General features: G+C 58.8%; 2 protein-coding genes across 2 annotated transcripts in view; one reads left to right on the forward strand and one right to left on the reverse strand.

The window, feature by feature from the left end:
* LOC103200517 (pepsin F-like) overlaps positions 1-2,013 on the reverse strand; it is a 48,616-nt gene extending 46,603 nt beyond the window's left edge. Inside the window, 1 exon segment of the mRNA XM_007945018.1 lies at positions 1,953-2,013. Coding sequence (XP_007943209.1) covers positions 1,953-2,013 — 61 coding nt within the window.
* Positions 2,014-8,417: 6,404 nt separating this feature from the next.
* On the forward strand, positions 8,418-14,709 carry VPS37C (VPS37C subunit of ESCRT-I). Its single transcript, XM_007944908.1, has 4 exons — positions 8,418-8,510; positions 11,653-11,824; positions 12,504-12,586; positions 13,972-14,709. Exons 1-4 carry the CDS (start codon positions 8,418-8,420, stop codon positions 14,707-14,709), a joined length of 1,086 nt encoding a protein of 361 aa, XP_007943099.1.
* Positions 14,710-14,800: the final 91 nt, after the last annotated feature.

Below are 14,800 nucleotides of genomic sequence, written 5' to 3' on the forward strand. Positions count from 1 at the left end.
GGGATCCCAGGCTCCAGGTAGTTGGCAAAGAAGCACTGGCTGGTGGCAGGAAGGAGCGTTGATGGGAGCCCGTGCGCATTAGCTCCCAGGGTCTGGGTACCAGCTGAGGCTGGACCCGCCTTACTCAGTCTGGGTAGGATTCAACAATAGCAGTCACTTGTTTGATTCAGGGGCCCTAGGAGTGCCCCCCAACCATCAGTTTGCCGCCCAGGGCCAGAATAAGAAATACTTGTTTCCATGCTGAGGCATTCGCAAAACACCGCCAGGGCTGTTAGCTTGTCTGGGCCATGTAGCCATCCCCCAAGGTGGGTTCAAGGGCTGTGGAGCCAAAGTACAGATCTGACCCCAAGTTCTGTGCTGCTTCCCTGTGCATCCGTGTGTGTGTGTGTGTGTGTGTGTGTGAGAGAGAGAGAGAGAGAGAGAGAGAAGGAGGGGGCAGGGAAGACTGGCTTAAACTTTAGGGGTGGGGCCCATGTGTGATCCAGGACAGTGTCCTGCTCTCATCAGCGCCCTTGCTGCTTTGCAAAGCATTTCCTTGTCTGTCTTCACTTTCTTTTTGCCCTGAGTTTATCTCTGCATGGGAACTCTGAGTCATTTGAAGCGATTTGTTTTTGGGCTGAATGATCCCGGCAAAGTTTTCCTCATTGAGCAAGAACCATCCATGTGCCTGCCCCCCCTTAGGAATGGGGCAGGAGGCCGCCCTGTGTTTGCGCTCTTCTCAGCGTCCCCTCCACCCCCAGGCTTCCTCCTCCGCTTCCAGCCACGGAGCAGTCCCTGGCTGGATCCCCCAGGCCGGCATTGGCCTTTGGGCCTCACGATCTTCCATGATCCTGTTCCCCACGTTCAAGGCACGTGCCAGTGAAGGTTCCAAGTAATGCAGCAGGGAGAGAGGGCAGGCAGCCTCGTTCTCCCCTCCCTCTTGGTCAGGCACGTCTGGAGCACCCTGGGGCCACACCTGGAGACCTCCGTCCCTGGCTCTGATTGGTGCTTGTGTGTGCTGCGCTGCTTTGTGTCAAGGCAGGGTGCGCTGGCTTTTGTGAAATGCCTTTGTCACCTGCCCCCTCGGTCCCCTTTTCCGTAGAATCTGCCGTCCCTGGAAGGGAAGGTACAAGCTGCAGCTCACTCAGTGTTTTTTTACAACTTTGAATTGGTATATGGGGTGCGTCACCACACATCTGGAAGAACCAGTGGGTCTGGTCCACCAGAGCCAGCGCCTCCTTATCTGCAGGAGGTGTCTGGAGCTGGGCCCTGCAGGGGACCCTCCCGGGCTCCCCACCCACCCCACCCACATGGCTGGCCCTTGACCTGCTTTCCTGGCCTACAGGCTGCTGGGTGTGTGACTGCTGGTGGAGAGGAAAGTGGCAGAGAAAACACAACCCAAATAAAGAGGAGAGAGCAGGGGAGGGAGGGGGGAGGGAGGGAGGGCGGGAGGGAGGGAGGGGAGAGGCGGGAGGGAGGAAAGGAGGCGAGGCCTTTTTCCTTCCCGGGCTTGTTAGTGAGGGATCGAAGTGCCATTTTCTCTCTTTGGTGGGGGCGTGTGTCCGTCAGCCCCCGCCTTGCTCCTCCTGTCTTGTTCCCATCAGATGACTCTGAGATGATTTCGTCCCTTTGAGTTGATGGTATCGCCCCAGAAAGGTGTTGTCTTGATGCCCCTGTGAGTGCTGTGCAGCCAGCTAGCTGCCTGTCACCTGCTCTGGCCCAGCCACCCCTGCCCCGCTGTGCACTTCTCCTCTCCTGAGTCCATGTCCCCTCCTCTGTTAAGGCCCCTCTCATCTTGTATTTACCATGATTTGTGGTGAGGTTTTTTTGGTTTGTTTCTTTTTTAATACAAACGGTTCATTGAGTGTTAGGATTTGCTTTTATATTTAAGGCAATGTCTGGCACCTAGAAAGAGCTCTGTGAATATTTACTCCCGCCACCTGGCTGTCAGTTTGTCTTCTGTGGTGGCTTGCGTCCTGCTGTGATGCTGGAATCTCTGGCACCAGTGTTTGCAACACCAGCCACGTCGCCCATGGCGGTCACCCACGGCGGTCACCCACGGCGGTCACCCACGGCGGTCACCCACGGCGGTCACCCATGGCAGACGGGCTTCCAGGGGGCCTCCAGACTGAGACTGCTGAGGAGGAGAGGCCTGCTGATTAACTTTCAGGAGCCACTCCCCCAGGTGGCAGTGCTGAGATAACTGGCACAGGGTGGCACATGGGGGAGCCGGGTCATCAGCCCCTGTGCCCGGGCTTGTCACCTCTGCCAGAGGAAGATTATCAAAGGGAAGACCAGTCGTCAGGAGTGAGCAGGGGTGCCGCGATCCACAGGGTTGAGTTCTGCCTGAGCTGTCATCATGGACCCTGGGAAGGACCCAGCAAACGAGGCGTAGGTGTTCACGAAGTTACCGTCCTGGGGGAGGACCAGGACGGGGGCTGCTGGTGATTTGACCCCAGCCAGCTGTGCAGGATTGGGCATGTCCCCTTCCTGTTTCTCTCTGGGCTTCATTTCATCCCCAAAGTAGGGCCACCTAAGCCCTGGGCTCGCTTTACTTACTAAGGTGATGGCATTAGTTCCTGGAGAGTTTGCAGAGGGCTTTGATTTTTAGAAGGAGTCACGTGACCATAAGGGATTGTTCACCCATTTTGCAGGTAAGAAAGGTTGAGTCCCTAAAGAGAATGTTATGCCTGCACCTGTTGGGCACAGTTGAGAGTGGGGCCCTGAGCTCACCTCATTCTAGAAGAAATGGGGACACGTGGCTCTCTTCCAGGTGCCACCGGTACCTCGTGAGGCCGTGAGAATAGGGGGCAGCAGGGTGGACCCTGCCTTGTAGAAGGGTGTCAAGCTTGGGTTGTGGATCCTGGGTCTGACATCCCCTCTTTTGTCACCATAGGCAAACTCCTTGGCCCCTCTGCCTTCATTTTGCCAAAGCCTGTGAAATAGGCATGTAGAGTCAAGAGGGATGTTGAATGAGGAACCAGAGGAGGTGGAGTTAGGAAAAAAAAAAAAATAGTGCTGCAGCCCACAGTGTGGCTGAGTGCGTTTCAACCTAAAACTCGCTGGGCCCAACAAGGCCCATTTCCGCTGGTCAGACTACCCTGAGGGTGTGTCCTAGCAGGGCCTCACCTTCTTTACGATGAGGGTGCCCTGCTCCTGGAGCTTCCGAGGCATCCGCCATGCCCACGGCTGACTCTGAAGTCCCGATTCAGAGGGAGGCTTTTCTTCTGAGTGTGCTGCTCGCCGTGGCCCCTGTCTGGGAGTGGCAGCGACGGCCAGCACCGCAGCTGGGCGACCCTTCCTCCTCCTCTCTTGGCCTGTGGGACTCAAGAAGGGTCTCCTGAGTAGCAGGCCTCTGAGGGCGGCTGGGGTGCGTCCGCAGCACCTGCAGCTCCATCACTGAAGACCAGAGTGCACGTTCCCCACAGGCGCCTTGCTGTTGGTTTCCAGAACTTTCTGTCCCTATCTGTGTATCCCAGGGGGTTGTAAACTCAAAGGAGCCTTGGTGGTGTAGTGGTTAAGGCATTAGGCTGCTGTCCAAAAGGTTGGTGGTTCTAAACCACTGGTTGTTCTGTGGAAGAAAGACGGGGCAGTCTGCTTGTGTGAAGATTTACAGCCTTGGAAACCTGATGGCGGTCGCTATGAGTCGGGATCGACTCGATGGCAGTGAGTTTGGTTTCTGGTTTGGTAAACTCAAAATGCCCCTCCTGGTGGGATTGGCGCTTGCTGGGGAGCCCTTGTGCCTGGGTCTGAGGCGGGGCACTGGAGCCCTGTGCAGCTAGGTCTTCCCATCGTTCAAGAGCACTCGATGCCCGAATATTTCTATGGAAGTTCCCATCTTCTGAGTGGGTGGGCTGTGGCCTGCAGGCTGTGCGTGGGGACCTCCTGAGGCTGGCTGTCCCATTCAGGAGTGACCTGCCTGTCACCCCAGTCCTGGGCCGGGTCTGAGACTTGGGTGTGTAGTTGTTGTTTGCTGCCCGGGGTCGGCCCCTGACTCATGGTGCCCTGAACACAGTGGGATCGGACCACTATGATCCATAGAGTGTTCACTGGCTGATGGTCAGAAGGAGATCATCAGGCCTGACTTTCCAGTCCGTCTGAGTCCGGGAGCTCCGCTGAACCCTGATCAGCACCGTAGCAACACACAGGCCTCCACTGACAAGCGGGTGGCAGCCGTGTGAGGTACAGCGGCCAGAAACCCAACCTAAGTCTCCTGCGTGGGAGGGGAACCACTGTGGCCTGCAGGAGCGCATCTGTGTCTGGCTGACGGCTCCCACGAGCCTGTGTAGTCAGAGCCTGCCAGGCGAGTCTTCTAAGGGTTCTCTGGGAGCTGGGAGCAGGGGACTGTGCTGGAGAACCAGCCCCTAGCCAGCTGGCCTCGTTCTCGGGTCCTCTGAACCCTCGCTGACCCCAGAACCTGCAGGATTCCCAGTTGTCCTGCAGCTGTGGCCCCGAGCATGTGGATGATGACACCTGGCGTGACTGTTGAGCACTGGAAAAGGACGCAGAGAGCTTCCGGGACAGAAAGGCCACGGCGGGTCAGGGAGTGGTAGTGGTGGTGGTGGTGGTGACCTTGGTAAAAACAAGACCGGTTCTTGCATGCATGAGTATGTGAGAATCGGGCTGGTTCCCATGTTTTGTCTTTGCTGTCCCTGAGCCTGATCCCCTTGGTGAAAGAAGGTAGGATAGGAGGAGGGACAGCCTCAGACACTCAGACGTTGATGCCCCTGTTAACATGGAACTGGCTAGTCCTTGTGACCGCTGATGTCAGGAGCCCTGGCTGGGCTTGCTGGGAGGAGAGGTTGGTGAGCTGGTGGAAGCCCGAGTATGGCCAGTGAGGCCCATGTTCTGAGGCACCTGGAGTCAGGGAGGGGTGGTCTCATTAGGAGAGATGGTGGCCTTCATGCATCACCAACTTTGGGGTGAAATCTCTCCAGCTTTTGGGGTGAATCCTCACTGTCTACAATGCATTGCTGTTGCTCAGACTGCCAGGCAGGTGTTACAGGGACTCTTGCCACAGGGCATTCAAGGCGGCCCTAGGGAACCAGGGTGGGGCTCCGTTCCAGAGGAAGATTATCAAAGGGAAGACCAGTCGTCAGGAGTGAGCAGGGGTGCCGCGATCCACAGGGTTGAGTTCTGCCGCTCCAGGCTGTGCCGCCCCGTATGCGTGGCCCCTCGGGGGTCAGTGGTGGTGAGTTGGCGCCTGTCCAGGGAATCGTGGCTGTGCTTGGGGCCCTCCTGATGCGCGGAACCCCCAGCCTGTGAGCACGTGGAGCTGCTGACTGTGCCATTGTGGGCCTGGCCCACTGCCCACGCTCAAGATTCCGTCGGCTCAGGAGCGTGTGCTCCCACCTCGGTCACCCGCCTCGGTCACCTGCCTCGTGTGCATACCCCGTGTTCCGGGGAGGTCCCTCCCTGAGCAGAGCTGGTCTTGGGTGCTGGAGGCCTTAGGAACAGTTACCAGTGTTCACAGAGCAGCTGTCTCTCTGGGCCAGGCCTTGCACTAAGCCAGAGCTTTGCCTTCACTGGGAGTCCCAGAGGTGGGGGGTCTCTGCAAATGGTTAACACACTCTGTGCTGACTGAAAGGTTGGGATTCAGGTCCCCCCAGAATCACCACAGGTTTGCCATGAGCAGAAGTGTCCTGAGTGCGAGTGGGTTTTTTGCTGCAGTATCTTGTTGAACACTCACACGCACCTGGTGAGGGAGGTGCTGTTATACCTGTTTTGCAGATGATGAGCCTGGGGTCAGAGAGGTTCAGTAACCAGGGTGAGGCTGCCCCGCTGGTAAGTGGGAGGGTGGGACTGGGCTTCCGCCCCACCAGCCACCTTGTTGCAGGAATCTGCAGAAGTTGTGCCCCTTGTCCCACCCGTGTGACTCAGGTGTGAGATACCAAACAAGACAAAACACCCCAGTGCCGTTGAGTGGGTTCACTTTATAGCGACCCCATGGGGCAGAGGAGAACTACTTCATAGGGCTTTCTTGGCTGTAACCTTTGTGGGAGCAGATCACCAGGGCTTGCTTCCGCAGTGCCACTGGGTGACTTTGAACTGCCAACCTTCATTGAATGGTTGAATGCAAACCTTCTCTGCCACCCAAGGACCCCTAGTGTGATGCTGTTGTTGTTGTTGGGAGCCGTTGAGCCGATTCCGACTCATAGTGACCCCACGTACGATAGAATGAACTCTGCCTGGGCGTGGCCGTGCTCACAGTCCTTGCTGTACTTGAGCCCATCGTGGCCGCCACTGTGTCCGTCCACGTCGTTGAGGGTCTTCCCCTTTTCTCTGACCCTCCACTTGACCAAGCACGATAGCCTTCTCCAGGGACTGGCCCCTTCTGACCACATGAGCAGGGGCCTAGAAAGGGCTCCTCCTCTGGGACTTGAAGAGAAGAGACAGAGGCTCCTGCTTGTCCCTCTCCCTGTCTCACCCCACCACCTGAGCTCTCCTCCCTCCTAGGTGTTTGCGTATTCTGCTCCCCTGGCCCCCTGTGTTGAGACCAGGGTGTTTGGGAAAACACGGTGAGTGAGGTGCGGACAGGGTGCAGGTGTGCATGTCGGCTCTGCTGTTTGCGGGCCGTGACTCCCTGCCCTCTCAGAGCGCCCCTGCAAAGGGGTCACTGGGATCAGGAGAGGCAGCGTTGCTCAGGATCCGGTGGCCTCCTTGTCACACGACGAGCAGAGCGTGGCCTCTCAGGATCTGGCCCTGCCCCAGTTGCATCCGCAGGAAGGGCTGGGTTCCTGGGCCACCCTGACCAGGCTCTGGGGGCAGGCTGCTCACACAGCTGGAGGCCCCCTTCCTGGGAGGGTGATGGGGCTGCATCCTCCCCACGGTGGGTGCATCGGGTGAAAACTGTGTGCACAGCACTTTGTCGGTACGGTGACCATGTCGTTTGCTGCCTAAACAGGACAGTTCTGTTACAAAGGGGCACCATTAATGACGCTGCAGGGGCACCAGGAGGGACCAGGACCGTCCTGACAGACAAGAGTGGGGGAGTGGGTGGTCATCGGTGTCTTCTTCCATCTTCCTGGTGACTCTAGATGCCACCCCATTCCTGGTTCGGATGCGGAAACTGAGACCCGGAGGAGCGGTTCTGTCCCCACAGCCGTGAGCTGGGTTCTCGGCTCGCACGCCATCCTCAGCACGGTGGTTCTGTTGGCTCGCTCCTGCTGAGCCCTGGTGCCGCTGCAGTGGGCCATGGGGCTTTAGATTCTGCAGTGCTGGGGCCTTTGAAACTAGCATGACCTTTGCAACAGGCAGAAGCAACATTAAAGATACCTAATGACCACCCCCATTGGATTTCCCAGGCTGTAAATCTTTATGGGAGTAGATTGCTCCATCTTTCTTCCATGGAGCAGCTGGTAGGTTTGAACCGCTGACCTCTGGTTAGCAGCCACATGCCTTATCCATTACACCACCAGAGCCCCAGTTATTTTGTGGTTTGGTTTTAATGCAAATCTCTCGTGGTGTGTGGTTAAGGCATTGGGCTGCTAACCGAAAGGTTGGCGGTTTGAATCCACTAGCTGCTTCTCGGGAGAAAGAGGAGGCAGTCTGCTTCTGTAGAGATTTATAGCCTTGGAAACCCTATGAGAGTCGCTCTGAATGGGGATCGACTGGATGTCAATGGGTTTGGTTTTGGTTTTTAATGCAAATTAGAAACAAGAAACAAGAAAACAAACTAGATAAATGCAGGGAGTGCGTTAGCGGGAGGGAGGTGGTGCCGGGTGGGTCTGTCTTCATCCTCTCAGTCGCTCCGTGCTGTCTCCCGCCTGGGGACTGGCTGTGTCCCCTCTGTCACCCAGACGGTTGATGTCCCTCGGGGCTGAGTGACGTCCTATTTGGGTCACTCAATTCTTTCCTTCTGATTGCCTGAGAGGCTCATTGGGTAATTTTCTTCCTGCTCCAAGCAGGACGTGCCTGTGACAGGCCGCGTTTGTGGCCCGGAGCGCGGAGACCTGAGGCTGTGGCGTGCTAAATAGAGCCAGCAGTGAGACACTGGGGCCTGCGGTGCCAGACAGCAAGCTTGCTGGGGTGTGAAGGCCCGTGTCTTTCTGCTCAGACAGAAATAGACGCTGCCCGAGGGCATAGTGGCCTTCCTGCTCTCGGCGGCCCTGGGCCAAATTTAGTCCTGGTCCCTGGCTGCCTGGCTCTGTTGAGCCTCTGCCTCGCCCTGTGCTCCTCGGGGAGCTTTATCCCAGCTCCACCAGGAGCCACGGTTTTGCTCCTTTGGCGGCCGGAGCTTCCGCGTACGGGCCGTTCACGGTTTGGGTGGCCGGGGGGAGCTTTTCGGTCCCCCTGGAGATGGGGATGGGCCCTGCCCTCCCCCCAGAGCCTCCCTGCAGAGTGTTGTCAGCACGGGGACCCTGCAGCCCGCATCTGACAGGCCCCAGTTGGGGCTCGTGGGTCCCTTACGTGGCTGCCGTTCTGTGTCCACAGGGGAGATGGAGACTCTGAGGGACAAGACCTTGCAGGAGCTGGAGCAGATGCAGAATGACCCGGATGCCATCGACCGGCTGGCCTTGGAGGCCCCTGAGGTAGTGGGGAGCAGGCGGGACGAGCCCCTCACAAGGACGTGGCACGTGTTTCAGATAAATTCGCTCCCCTTCTCTGAGCCCTCACGCGGGTTCGGACCCAGCCCGGAGGTTTCGGGCCGTGCGGGCCTTGGACCTGTGCAGGGGGCCCCTGGAGCCCCTGGGGACCCAGGTACCCAAAGGTCCCCACACTGTGGCTCCAGCCTCACACCAGGGCCGTTTGAACCTGCCTGCCCCAAGAGCTCTGTCCGGCCCTGCATCCCCCACAAGTCTAGGGCTTTTTGGAGCCATTCCGGGATAGGACATGGGCTCATCACCTGTCGATCCGTTTGCATTGGTACTTGGCACCCCGTCCTCTCAGTTCCTTGTCACAGAGTTCTCGTGGTAATGGAGGATTCCTGTCTTACAGAGCTTTGGCCTTGATCTCCTGTGACCCGGTGACTCCCCAGCAAGTAGGAGAGGTCAGGAGACTGGCTGTGACCACATAGCCACAAATGGCTTCAGTCACACCTTGGGTGGCTGCAGCCTGCCTGGGGGGCCCCCCCTAATGTTAGGGAGAGACGAACCCAGCCAGTGCCCAACCCCTTTGGTTAGCATTTGGAATGTGGCTTCTGTGAAGCCACAGCATGTTAAAAAAAAAAAGAAAGAAAACCAAACCCTGAAGTCCGCCCCCCAGCTTCCCCACCCCCAGCCTAGAGCACATCCCTTTCTGTTAGGAGCGTGGCAGGCCTGTGATCACGGGCTCCTGTCCACGAGCCATCTCTGCTGTGGCTGGAGGTAACCGAGTACTAGGTGGCAAAGACTCCCTGGTGGGCGGAGCTATGTGAGGAGAGTGAGGGCTCCCTGGGAAGCATCACCTCCAGACTCAGCTGAGCTGCCTGACCGAGGCCTCGGGCCAGAGCTTGTCCTGGTTAAACCCCAGGACCAACCCAAATGGCGACTTGGCCAGTGAGCTTGCCAGGCCTTGCTCTCTGCAGGCACGGTGCCGGGCACGGTGTTGGTCTTCTCCCCTTCGCCTTCCAGTCGGCTGTTGCGTGCTATGGCTGAGTGTCTCTTGAATCTGCAGGAGCATGTGTCATGGGATTCCCTACTTCTGAAGTGCACTGGTTGTCTCAAAAGCAGGCCGAACTCGCAGTGAGCTGGCTTCCAAGCTGAGCGGGCTGAGCAAATCTGAGACGAGTCGCAGACTCACGGGAAATGTCGGCAGAAACCCCTTCTTGGGCGAAAGACACTTGAGTTTTGTGCTGTGCAGCTGTGCCTGTCCAGTCGATCTGAATTCTCGGAGGGAGAGACTAGTCATTGGATCGGAGGGAGTGGCAGGCCGGCTCCTTAGACTCACAAAGGCATTGCCTAGGTCCCCTACCGGTGGTGGTAGAAATGGACAGTCACTGGGGGACTGTGAGAAGGGCTGGTGCTGGTTTGGTTGCGAGTGGACTCTGCTTGGAGAAGGGAGCCTGCAGGGCTACTTCTCTGTGTGGGAGAGTAGGCGAGGGGCCGAGGCACGGTGATGCGTTGTTTTGGGCTGGGTGCTAGGTCTGTCCTATTGGCCGCTCATAAATGGAAGTAGAGGCCCTCACTGGACACTTCGGTAGAGGTGACCCCTCGGAAGATTGGGGAGGCAGCAGGGAGATAGGCAGAAGTGGGTAGGACAAGTTCTAGGGGGAAGCATGATGTAGTGTAGTTATTGGCTGAGACCCCAGGAAAAGGCAGTGAGTGTATTTGGGTGCCAGAGGACCCATGGGCCCCTCAAAGGGTGGCTGGGCAGGAGGCCTTCAGCTCCCGGCCTTGTGTCCGCCACGCAGGGGAGCAGACCTTCCTCAGTGACTGAGAATCAGGCTGGAAATCACCAGGGTCCCTGTCCCCAGTCTGTGGTTGCTGAGTGGCCACAGAGGGGACTGGGAAGCCTCCAGAGGTGGGCAGCAGGCCCTGGACGTGGCAGACCCTGGAGGCCGTGGCTGGGCCCTGCGATCCCTGAGCCCCAGCTTTGGAGGGGCTCTAGCTGTGACGCCCCCTTCCCAGTCTGGAGCTTCCCCTGAGCTACAAGCTCAAGGGCCTGTGATGGGGTGCACAGGAGAGGTCTCCCTGGAAGTCACCCTCTTTGGGGATGCCCACTGGCTTCCTGTGTCTGATGGGGGGCTAGGCCGGTCCCAGTATGAGCTGGCTGTGCAAGAGAAGCTGCCTGGCACAAGGCCACTGGCTCCCGGGTGGAAGCCGGCCTTGCCGAACTACACCTGAGCCCTGTCGCAGGCCACAGCCCCTGCACTGGTGCCCCATGCTGCTGTCGGTCTGTTGTCCCTGCTTTCTCAGGGTGGCGGCTCTGACTCTCAGTAAGGAGGACGCCCCAGCATGTGGCCGGGCTGCGGGTCCTTGCGTGGCTGGGAAGGTGTCTGGTAGCAACTGCCTCATCAGCTGGTGGCAGCAGAAATCCTGTGGCAAGGACAAAGTGCTGGTTGTCTTAGGGAAGTGGTTTTAGTGGGCCATGTCCAGGGCCATATCCAAGGTACAGAGGCTGGCACTGGGGCCTCAGGCTGCCGCCTCTCCTGCTGGCCCTTGTGGGCCTGGGACTGGCTGCCCACAGGCTGCCCACAGGCTGCCCACAGACTGGGTGGTCAGTCTCTCAGCTTATCTGCACAGCCCCTCTGCAGGGCACACCTGTGGCCTCGGCGACAGCAGAAAGTCTCCCCTGAGCCAGGGCTGTGCTCTGGTCCCAGACCTGGACCTCTCACCCCTCAGAGATTTGGGGGCCTCCTTGCATGTCTGGCTTGTGGGTCTGACCTGTGCCACCTCGGTCCACCTCAGTAGGTCTCTTGACTGACGCTTGGGCATGAGTGGCTGGGCCTCTGCTCCGCCCCTCCCTGGAGCTCTGCGTGCCCCCCTGCAGGCCTGGTACCTGCTCATCGGGTGGCTGTGAACAAGTTCTTGACTTTCAGTGCCTGTTTCTCATGTGCACAATAGTATCCACCTCATAGCCTATGGGAGGGGCAGGTGAGGTGCCTGAGGCAGAGACTCGACTCTGAGCTTGAACCCAGCTCTGTCTGACTGTAGGGGAGGTAGAATGAGCGGTTAGCCCCAGAAGCCCCTGGGCCAGCCCATGGGGAGGTCACTGGTGGCTGCTGTTCTCACTGTTGGGTGTCCTGCCCTTTAGGTCCAGGACCTGCAGCTGGAACGGGAGATGGCACTGGCCACGAACCGGAGCCTGGCTGAGCAGAACCTAGAGTTCCAGGGGCCCCTGGAGGTCAGCCGCTCAAACCTCCTGGACAAGTACCAGGAGCTCCGGAAGCTTGTGGAGCGGTGCCAGGAGCAGAAGGCAAAGCTGGGTAGGGTCGGTGGCTCCCGGGGGTGCTCTGAGGTGCTCGGGCCAAGCTTGGAGGGGGCAGCGGCCAGAAAAGCACGCACGATAGGATGGGAGAGGGCGAGTGCTGCGAGCCAGCTGTGCAGCGGCCGTCTCTGGGCCGCACCACTGTCATTCTCATTGTACAAATGGAAGAGGTGAGGCTCAGAGAGGTTCAGGGACTTGCCCAAGGCTGCACACCTCGAAGGAGGTGCAGTTGGGGTTTGAATCTAGAACCCGCACCCAGCTTTGCCCGGCTTGCATGCCTCACAGAGCTTGTCTGTAACCCTGGGACCTGGCTTCTGTGAAGTTGGGGAGCTGTCCTGGTCTTGAGGCACGAAGCAGCTTGATAGGTTAAGTCAGTTTCACTGTGATGTGGAGCAAGACCAGGATGGGAAAGGCCAGGCTTGGAAGCCTGAGTCTTCCTCGCTTCCTGAGCAGGGCCAGAGAGATGGTCAGCTGGGCTTGCCGGGCCCCATGCACAGGAAGATGGTCTCAGGGAGCTCACCAGGCCCACCTGAGGGGGCTGTGCAGTAGACCGACGTGGACCTCTGTGCACACAGGGCTCTGAGCCCTGTCTCAGCCTTCTCTGCACCCTTGGCCCTCACATTGCATTCCAGGGGCCGGGTTATCTGAAATGTCAGCCTTTCTCCCCTCCCTTCCAGAGAAATACTCTTCAGCACTGCAGCCCGAAGCCTTATTAGACCTTCTCCAAGTCGAAGGCATGAAGATTGAAGAAGAGTCTGAGGTGAGATGGAGGAGTTGACCCCGTCTTCCTTAAAGGGCATCGGCCACCGGTACTTGGCACATGGGCCAGGGGCATGGTTAGAAGATGGCCAGGATGGATGATGCCTTCAGTCTCAGTGGAGGCTCTTTGGCGTGCAGATAACAGAAACACAGTCTTCCTAGCTGATGCAGAAAAGCTTCTGACAAATGCGAGGCCCGGGAATGGAAGGCCTGGCAGTGGGAGCTCTGCAGGACCAAGGCGGGGCCTCAGGCCCTCCCTTCCCTCTGGCTGCCTGGCTTCTCTGCTCTGCTTCCACCGGGCGGGTGGCTGGTCTATGCAGGCAGACTGGCTCCCAGGCCCTCCAAGGGCATGTGCTGATGTGCCCTAGTGACCACGAGGCTGGCCCTCATCCAGTTTTCAACATGTAGGTGTCATGTCCCCTGTGGACCCAGCTCAGCACCAGGGGGAGGGATACAATGGTGACGTCCTGCCCTCAGGGAGCTCCCGCTTGAGTGAGGGAGACAGATAATAACCCAGCCAGTGCTGTGTGACATCCCAGATAGTAACGAGATCAGCACGAGTCCAGACCCCAAACATGGAGATCGATCCAGTCCTCACCTTCCCACTTCTCCATCTTTGTCACAAACTACCCCTGTGGCACTCTCTCTGATCCTAGCCACCGGGAGCTGAGTCTGAGCTCACAAATAAAGGGACACCATCCTCGAGACTGCACGTAGGCACATGCCTGCCACAGTTGGAGGAGTTCACCCAACACTTTCTGACCTGCTGGCCCCCCCGCCCCATTGGATTTGATGATTCCATGGAATGACTTGGCGTGTACCATACTCACGACTACTGATTCATTATAAACAAAAAGAAACGTACTGAGGGACGCATAGGGTGAAGGCTGGGAGGTTCCCCAGCATGTTGCTTCCACGTTCCGAGGGAGCCACTGCCCTCCCAAGAGTGGATGTTCTCACCAACCAGGAAGCTCTCTGAGCCTCAGTGTCCAAGGCTTCACTGGCCAGTCCTGCAGGAGGTGAAATCTTGCCTCTTGAACCTAGTTGATATTGGCCTCTTGGCTGAGGCATTTCTGGCCTGGCCAGCCCCTCCTCGGCAGCACTGACCTTCAGATAAGGCCTGAAAGTCCTGGGCCAACGCACCCCAGTTACTCCAAGGGTCATTTCCTCAGAGCCAAGGGTGAAGGCCAACTTCCTTAGGGTAAACCGGGTCCTTTATCCCACAGGCTACAAAGAAAATTTCCCAGTGGGGGCCAGAGAAGGGTGGGAGTGGCACGTTGCGGAGGGTGGGTGGTGGTGGAGGGGCTGCGGCTGATCAGTGCCCTGGGGCAGGTGGGAGGCTGGGTCTGGGTGGGCCCTGTGGTCAGCAGACCTTGTGTCTCCCAGGCCATGGCTGAGAAGTTCCTGGAGGGCGAGGTACCCTTGGAAACATTCCTGGAGAACTTCTCCTCCATGAGGGTGCTGTCCCACCTGCGTCGGGTTCGCGTGGAGAAGCTCCAAGACGTGGTGAGGAAGCCCAGGCCTCCCCAGGAGCCAGCCGGAGATGCTCCGCCACCCCGGCCACCGCCACCCCCACCTCGCCCGGTCCCCCAGGCAACGCCCCCGGTGGCCGAAGAGCAGCCGTCTCCGCCATCATCTGCCGGGCCTCCTCCCTACCCCCTGCCCTACAGCCCGTCTCCAGGCATGCCCGTGGGCCCAACCGCCCAAGGAGCGCTGCAGCCGGCCCCCTTCCCAGTGGTCTCCCAGCCTGCCTTCTCCTACAGTGTGCCTTTGGGCCCCACGTTCTCGGCAGCCCAGCCGGGAAGGCCTGTGGGGGGCTACTCCTGGTCCCCACAGAGGAGCACGCCAGCCCAGCCAGGCTATCCCGTGGCCTCAACTGGTGGCTCTGCACCTGGCCCCGGTTACCCTTTGGCTGGAGGCCGGGCCTCCAGTCCTGGTTACCCCCAGCAGCAACCCCCCTACCTCTCAGGAGGAAGTAAACCTCCATACCCCACCCAGCCCCCTCTCCCCAGCTTCCCGGGACAGCCCCGGCCCTCAGGGTCCCCCCAGCCTCCCTACCCCCCAGGGCCTGCCCTTCCCTACGGATTTCCACCACCTCAGGGTCCAGCCTGGCCTGGGTATTAGACACCATCCTGGCCCTTGGCCTCTCCCTACTTGCTCCCCTACCATGACCTTTGGCCCCACTATCGCTGAAATTCAAGGTTCTGGTGGAGGC

This window comes from Orycteropus afer, unplaced genomic scaffold, assembly GCF_000298275.1.
Source record: "Orycteropus afer afer isolate SDZICR_OR568_19922 unplaced genomic scaffold, OryAfe1.0 scaffold00130, whole genome shotgun sequence".
NCBI lineage: Eukaryota > Metazoa > Chordata > Mammalia > Tubulidentata > Orycteropodidae > Orycteropus > Orycteropus afer.

Coding starts and splice junctions, on each gene's coding strand:
- VPS37C (XM_007944908.1), top strand. CDS start 8,418: ATGGAGACTCTGAGGGACAAGACCTTGCAGGAGCTGGAGCAGATGCAG. Junction 11,825..12,503: donor GGAGCAGAAGGCAAAGCTGG/GTAGGGTCGGTG, acceptor CCTCCCTTCCAG/AGAAATACTCTTCAGCACTG. Junction 12,587..13,971: donor AGATTGAAGAAGAGTCTGAG/GTGAGATGGAGG, acceptor TGTGTCTCCCAG/GCCATGGCTGAGAAGTTCCT.